The sequence below is a fragment of the Xenopus tropicalis genome, chromosome 1 (genome assembly GCF_000004195.4).
Source record: "Xenopus tropicalis strain Nigerian chromosome 1, UCB_Xtro_10.0, whole genome shotgun sequence".
NCBI lineage: Eukaryota > Metazoa > Chordata > Amphibia > Anura > Pipidae > Xenopus > Xenopus tropicalis.
In genome coordinates this window covers 1476408-1484831 of record NC_030677.2, presented here as the reverse complement: position 1 = coordinate 1484831, position 8424 = coordinate 1476408, and the positions used below count along the sequence as shown (strand labels likewise).

Sequence of the window (8424 nt, the reverse complement as noted above, 5' to 3'; positions counted from 1 at the left end):
AGCCCTCACTTTGTATGGAGGCCAGGTGGATATGTGTTGTATTTCTCAATAAATGTGCGCCAGTGGTTCTTAACCTTGAAACCATGAACTGTTTATTTACGCAGCCACTTAGGAGTAATTGCAGCATGGCATAGGTAGGTAGTAGCATCTCACAGAACAGGCAGTACTTACAAGGAATAGTCACAATAATCCTTTATCTGCAGGGCACAATGGGTTAACTCCCAGCTTTCAGGTATATGCTTCCAGTGGAACCTGGGGGATCACTATCTAACCCTAGGTCTGTACACTGTTACCCCTACTCTGGGCAGTATTATACCCCGGCTTATAATGCCTCTACAATCCTGGTTGGAGCTCACTAAATAGCCCTGCCTGTCTATCACACCTAGTGTGATCTATAACAGGAACTGCCTATTCTTTCTAAACCTACCTATTCCCAGATTTTCACAGTAGAGCTCTCTTCTTGTGGAGAGAGCTCCACAAAATGGCCTTTTGCCTCATGGCTGCTCAGCCTTTTATATCCACAGTGCCACCTCATGGCCAAACTGTGGAAATGCACAAGGGTTCATGCTATGACCCAGGAACAAGGGACTTACTTCCCATTACATTAAGGACCCTTATAGCTGTGTAACCCTTTCTTGGCACTGATATCCAGGGCCACACTGGGGCGCAAACAGGAGAAATCCCAAGCCTCCGCTAAGTGGGAGATTTGCAGGGTTTGGAAAGTTTAAGTGCCTCCACCCAGGGCTAAACCATGTATTAGTGGGCAACAACTCCCTGGGAACTGCGACAGCAGTGATTAATATACCAAATGCAATGGAAATAAACCACACGATAGATATGAAATAAATTGTAATATATATGCAAGATGCAATGAAATGAAAACAATAACAGTTTCACATAACACATGTAATAATTGACACTATTCCCCTTTGTGTAAGAATATGTCCCTTGTCACTTTAAGAACTCGAGTGTGCACAGGTTAACTCCTTGTATGAAGGTAGGGGTAACAGAGTTATGTGTTGCAACACCAGATTGTAGCACCCCGGGGTGTGTAACTGTAAAACCTCACCAACTCCTGGTGGCAGTGAAAGGGGAATAGATCCTGTGGGGCAGAGCAGATGCAGGGAAGCAGTCTGGTAGCTTTAATCCTCACTGAGCTTGAGATGCTGGAGTAGAGAAAGGCTTCTTGGGATCCTGATGGAGATTCACTGTAGGTGTCACGGAGGCTGATGGGTAATCCCACATCCAGATCCAGTGTACACGCTGGTAACTCACTACAGGGCTGAAGTCCTAACTATCCTACAGGGATTTCTACCCTAACAATAGCTCAGGTCTGCTGCACTAATCCCATTCACTAAATGGCTGAATGGGAAGGGTTAACTAACTCCCTATGCTCTGATTATGGGGTTCCCTATATAGAATAGATTGTTCTACTGGTGGAACCCTAGCTCCCTACTTGTACAGATTACAGGAACACTCACAGGAAAGATGGAAAAACCTCAGGCAGCTCCCAGTAATACTGTGCAGAGTCCATGCTTTCCTTCTCCTCTCTTCCTGAACAAGATCTGCCTCACTTTCATATCTTTTTGGCTCCAAAGCTCTTTCAGCAGGGTCACAAGGTCAGAAGCCAATCCCCCCTGCTGATTGGGCCAGGCTGTGACTGGGAACTGTCCCTTTGCAGTACAGTCAGCAGCCATGTTTTTGGTTGCTCCAGATTTAAAGTCACAGGGTTGTGTGTTTGGGGAAAGTGTAAATCAGCACTTCCCTACATTCTCCCCCTGGAAAATCCCTTCTGTCCCAGCAAGGGTACAAATAACATAAACAGGCAAGATGCCACTTATTTAGACATAAACATCCGCTTCGGATAGTCTCTCCTGAGAGCTATCAAGATACAATGGTTGCTGTAAGGGAAATGAAATTAGTAGTAGTTAACAGACATCATAGAAGATAACCTACTCATCATTTGGTACATTTCCCTTAACAAATTCTGAACATCAGCAACACAAGGCACATTTAAACCACACTGATAAGGTGAGGCATATCCAACAAAAGGTTGGGAAGTGTAGTTAGGTACCCCTAGAGAATCATAGGTAAGGGCACTAGGAGGCCTCCTTATCCTTCTTCCCCTCCGCACATCCCTAGCAGGCAGTCCTGAGGCTGGGTTAACTGAATTCTGGGTTTGATTCAGTCCAGGCTGTGTAGCAGGAACAAATGCTGGGGTGTTTGGGCTCAGTCTTGTAGAAGAAGGTGGGTCATCATGTGAATTAGTAGGTGCAATGGTTGGCTGTTCATCATCATTATCTGCATTAAGTGATGCAGGTGAATTGACTGAAACATCAAAGTTATTTGGTGAATTTCCAGCACAAGAGGAACCATCACTAACAGTAGAGCCTGTTTGATCCTCAGTCTCTGAGTCAGATACTTGAGGTATGGGTAAGAGATGATTTCGGTGCCAGGCTTTTAGATACCCCCTTGGGCCTTTAATACGGTAGACAGGGATACCAGGTAGTTTATCAACTACAACATAAAAGTCTGTACGCCAACGATCAGATAGTTTATGCTGAGCATTGTTTCCTAGGTTTCTCAGTAATACCCTGTCTCCTGGAACAAGTTCATTGTGACGTACTCTGGCATCATACCTTCTCTTGTTGCCTTGATTCGTTTTAGAGGCATTTCCCTCAGCAAGACGATAGGCTTTAGACAAATCATCTTTTAACTTAGCAACATACTGAGAATGACTAATGCTGCCCATACCATCCACTGATACTCCAAAGTAGAGATCTATTGGTAGTCGTGCTTCTCTGCCGAACATGAGAAAGTAGGGAGAATATCCGGTAGTTTCATGTCGAGTGCAGTTGTAAGCATGTACCATGGTGCTAACATGGCGACTCCAAAATCTTTTCTCTTTAACATTTAGGGTACCGAGCATGTTTAACAAGGTGCGGTTGAATCTCTCTGGTTGGGCATCTCCTTGAGGATGATATGGTGTAGTTCTACTTTTACTGATGTTGAGCATTTGCAGAAGTTCTTTGATCAATTTACTCTCAAAATCTCGTCCTTGATCTGAGTGTAGACGAACAGGAAGTCCATAGTGAATGAAGAACTTCTCCCAAAGAACTTTAGCAACAGTGGCAGCTTTCTGATCCTTGGTAGGAAAGGCTTGAGCATAGCGTGTATAATGATCAGTCACCACTAGAATGTTTCCAACTCCTTTTGAATCAGGATCAATGCAGAGGAAGTCCATGCAAACTAGGTCTAAGGGCCCTGAACTTTTCAGGTGCTCTAGAGGTGCAGCTTTTATTGGCAATGTTTTTCTTTGCAAACATCTCAGACATCTTCTGCAATAGTCAGTAACAGTTTCTCTCATCTTAGGCCAGTAGAATCTATCTTGGATCAAACCGTATGTTTTCTCAGTACCTAAATGTCCATTTTTGTCATGTAAGTTTCTGAGCACAAACTGTTGATATCTTTTAGGAAGAACAAACTGGCGTCGATCAGGGTGATCATGGTATAGTACCACCCTATACAGGAGTCCACTCTCTATCTGAAACTTCTCCCATTCTCTTAAAAGGATAGTGCAATCGGAAAGGCAGAGACTTCTTAAGGTACTCCTGGTCCTTTTGTAGAACAGCTTTTCTCAGGGGCCCTATGATAGGGTCAGCTATTTGAGCTCTGATCAAATCCTTTTTCTTCAAAGGGTGAAGCTGATCAATCCCTAGCAATGCAGGGCAACAAAAGGCATCTGGTACACATTCTGGTCTTGCACCCAGTGAATCCACTACTCTTAAGTCTGAGAAGTTGAGTTTCCTTCTATTGACAGCCGAAGCTAGGCAAAAGGCATTTACCCCTGATGTTGAAATTTCTGTCCATTCCTCATTATCAGTAGTAGCAGGTAGACCAGGCCTTCTAGATAGGGCATCAGCTCCTACATTCTTCGGACCTGGTTTATACTTAAGTGTGAACTGATAGTTAGATAAGGCTGCTAACCATCTCTGGCCTGTAGCATCTAGTTTTGCGGTAGTGTGAACGTATGTTAGAGGGTTGTTATCAGTTCTAACTTCAAACGGCACTCCATACAGGTATCCATGAAGTTTATCAACAATGGCCCACTTTAGTGCCAGGAACTCTAACTTGTGTACTGGGTAGTTTTTTTCACTTGCAGCTAAACTCCGGCTTATATATGCCACAGGACGCAATCCTCCAGGGTACTCTTGGTGAAGTACTCCTCCCAAACCATCATAGCTGGCATCCACAAGGAGGATATAGGGTTTTGTTGGATCTGCATAGGCCAACACAGGGGCTTCTGTGAGACATTTCTTCAAAGCTGCAAAGGCTTGAGTACAGGCATCAGTCCACTTATCCCCAAAGGGTAACTTGGAATTTTTGGTAACCTTTTCTTCAGTTGAGGGAATGGTCAGTAAGGTATGTAAAGGTTTTGCCAACTTGGAATATCCCTCCACAAACCTTCGGTAATAGCCACAGAACCCTAGGAATGACCTAAGTTCTGTGAGGTTGTTTGGTTGTGGCCAATTCACCACTGCTTCTATTTTGGCAGGGTCAGTGGCCACGCCTTCAGCAGACACAATATGTCCCACGTAGTGCACTGAGGTACGGCCAAACTTGCATTTGTCAATAGACAACTTTAGACATTCTTCTTGAAGTCTGTCAATCACACGAATGAGTCTTTCATGGTGTTCTTCTAGAGTACTTCCAAACACAATAATGTCATCAAGGTAGACAAGACATTCTCGGGGGCATAGATCTCCAAGAACTTTTTCCATGAGTCTCTGGAATGTTGCAGGGGCCCCACAGATACCTTGAGGCATTCGTGTGAATTGATAAAATCCCAGAGGACATATGAAGGCAGTTTTCTCTTGATCCTCAGGACACATTGGTACTTGATAGTATCCAGATCTGAGATCCATCACAGTAAACCATTTACTCCCACTTAAAGCTTCCAAGGAATCTTCAATTCTAGGTAGTGTGTATTGGTCGGGTATGGTCCTTCGGTTTAATGTGCGGTAGTCCACACAAAGACGAACGGATCCATCTTTCTTCCGAACCACCACAATAGGGGAAGCATAGGGACTTCTAGAATCTGTGATTATATTCTGATCCTTCATCTTTTTCAAGCACTTTCGTACATCTTCAATATCTCTGGGTGGTAACTTTCTGGATCTCTCCCGGAAAGGTTTAGAATCTGCTAAGCGAATGGTGTGACAGGCACTTTTGGCACATCCAACATCCATATCCTCAGTGGAGAACACATCTTCCCTGATTGTGAGCTCCTTAATAAGCAGTTCTTTGGCTTCTTTTGGCATGGGAGAGTCCCCAAAATCAAAATTCAGAGGTGCATCTTTTGGTTCAATATGTGCAGAACACACTTCAGATTCAGAAGTAACTTCTTGAACAGAGTAGCACTCTCCAACTTCATCAAACTCACTCACTGTAATAGGCCAAGGGTTGTGATTTTGCAGAACAACCCAATCAAACTCGGGCATTCCCTGTCTCCAGTCCTTTCTTTCTGGAATTAATTCCCAACCATGCTTTGCAACTTGTTCAGGTGGTGTTTCCAGAAGAAAATAGCTTTCTGTATCGCATTCAATCGGCAGAGACCGGGAAACTTGTATCAGTTGTGCTTGACCAGCTGGAATTTCTAAAGGAGGCCCATTCACTCTGTACACAGGACCCTGACAGAATTCGGGTACAAAAGCTTCACACAGTTTCTTCACTGCTGCTGACACAGGAAAAGAAGAAACATCAGTGGTCCCTTGCAAGTGCAGAAACTTAAGGAAGGCATCTTCAACTGCCTTTACGTTAGATCCCACAATTATTGGTGCAGAAGTCCTGAGATCCATAGGAGGACAAATATAAGCGAACACTTTGAGAGGGGGTTCAGCTTCAGAAGTTATCCCAGGTATTCGGAGATCAACTTCAACTTTACCATCCATATAAGCTGACTCGGCACCCACACCCACTACTTCTATGTCATCAGCAGGTATCAAGGGTAGGTGGGATAAATGTTCCTGGTAGAAAGGTCGACAAATTATGGTTATCTGTGAGCCAGTGTCAAACAATGCGGTAGAAGGGACACCATTCACAGTCAGATGGAAGATGCACTTACGTCCTACCCCTACAATGGGTGTGGGGTGGTCAGGCTTCCTTTCCTTATGTCTGCTCGAGTTGCATTCTCCAACTTGGCTTTGCACAGGAGTAGCTTGTACTTTACGATAGCATTTATTGGTGTCATGCCCTTGTGTCTGGCAACGTCGGCAGTACGGTTTCGTGGTTTTAGGAAACTGTGGTGCTTCAGGTGACTTGCTCTTTGCAGGCTGTGGAACAGTCTGAGACTGAGCTGTAGAAGGCTTTTCTTTCTCTTTTAACTCAGAATCATGGGTAGAAGATGCATAATAGAAGTCTATTCTAGCTTCCTCTTCCTCAGCTGTCCTTAAGAGATCCCCCGTAGACGCATTAGGGTTATATCTCAGGTAAGATTGCACAGCAAGATTGACAGGGTGCTTGGGGTCTGAGCCCCACTTTACTTGCCGGTGAAGATGAGAAATTTCCTGAGCTGCAGGAATTATCTTTTTGAATATGAGGTAATTTAGTTCATTAGACACTCTGCAAATGAATGCAGATGCTTTCTCGCCTTTAGACTGTCGCATTGCTTGAAACTTAGCAAGACGTTGTTGAGGATCCTCATATTTCTCATAGCGATTTATCAAGGCTTGTAATAAATCATGAACAGTACAATCAGGCTGTTTAGTCTTTTGGGCTTGTAAGAAAATCAAAGCAGGATGTCTTACTAGCTCCATTAGTCTGCGTTGTTTCATTTTATCAGTTCCTTCCCATTCCTCTAATAATGGGCGGATGTACTCTATCCATTCAGAAAACACTTCTTCACCTTTGGGTACTGGTTCATTACCAGAAAAATACTTCTTTACACTCCAGACAGTCTCTTGCCATAACCGTATACTAGCTTCAGTTACTTTCTGTATGCTTTCAGCAAATACAGGTGCTATGGTGTCCAGGCTTGTGGACAATTGAGGCAGTACTGGAGGGGGTACCCACTCCAAAATAGGATATTGAGGTGGTATATAAGAAGTGTCATTTTCAATAAGTATGCTGCAGGAGTCTGGCTGTACAGCCATGGGACTGGATGAGCATTGTAGGTGTATAGCTGGAATAGCAGGAGGATATATAGCAGGCCATCCCCTTTGTGAAATACTATCTGGATAGATAACTGCAGGTAAACTGTCTCTTTTAAGCTCAGACTGAGCTACACACAGCACTTGCTTCAATCCTTGTAAGGGTGAAGGTGATGATGTGACTATAGCAGCGCCAGCTAGGCCAGGGTAAGGTGACAGTGCTTGTTCAAGCACACCATTTGGCAACTGTAGGGGGATGTGATCAATTACAAATGCACATGGCAAAGTGAGTCCTTCCTGCAGAGCCCACATTTTAACTCCTTCTGGGGTAATGGCAGACATGGTGACTAAAGTTCCACAAATCGGTATCTCAGCAGTGCCTCCAAAATGTAACCCTTTCTTGGCACTGATATCCAGGGCCACACTGGGGCGCAAACAGGAGAAATCCCAAGCCTCCGCTAAGTGGGAGATTTGCAGGGTTTGGAAAGTTTAAGTGCCTCCACCCAGGGCTAAACCATGTATTAGTGGGCAACAACTCCCTGGGAACTGCAACAGCAGTGATTAATATACCAAATGCAATGGAAATAAACCACACGATAGATATGAAATAAATTGTAATATATATGCAAGATGCAATGAAATGAAAACAATAACAGTTTCACATAACACATGTAATAATTGACACTATTCCCCTTTGTGTAAGAATATGTCCCTTGTCACTTTAAGAACTCGAGTGTGCACAGGTTAACTCCTTGTATGAAGGTAGGGGTAACAGAGTTATGTGTTGCAACACCAGATTGTAGCACCCCGGGGTGTGTAACTGTAAAACCTCACCAACTCCTGGTGGCAGTAAAAGGGGAATAGATCCTGTGGGGCAGAGCAGATGCAGGGAAGCAGTCTGGCAGCTTTAATCCTCACTGAGCTTGAGATGCTGGAGTAGAGAAAGGCTTCTTGGGATCCTGATGGAGATTCACTGTAGGTGTCACGGAGGCTGATGGGTAATCCCACATCCAGATCCAGTGTACACGCTGGTAACTCACTACAGGGCTGAAGTCCTAACTATCCTACAGGGATTTCTACCCTAACAATAGCTCAGGTCTGCTGCACTAATCCCATTCACTAAATGGCTGAATGGGAAGGGTTAACTAACTCCCTATGCTCTGATTATGGGGTTCCCTATATAGAATAGATTGTTCTACTGGTGGAACCCTAGCTCCCTACTTGTACAGATTACAGGAACACTCACAGGAAAGATGGAAAAACCTCAGGCAGCTCC

General features: G+C 44.2%; 1 protein-coding gene across 1 annotated transcript; it reads right to left on the bottom strand.

Moving 5' to 3' along the window:
• Window positions 1-1714: 1714 nt before the first annotated feature.
• Window positions 1715-7590, bottom strand: LOC108644818 (transposon Tf2-1 polyprotein). Its single transcript, XM_031895217.1, is given in 2 exon segments — window positions 1715-3586; window positions 3588-7590. Coding segments are annotated over 2 exon segments (4746 nt in total). The 5' UTR covers window positions 6666-7590; the 3' UTR covers window positions 1715-1918.
• Between the last annotated feature and the right edge of the window lie 834 nt (window positions 7591-8424).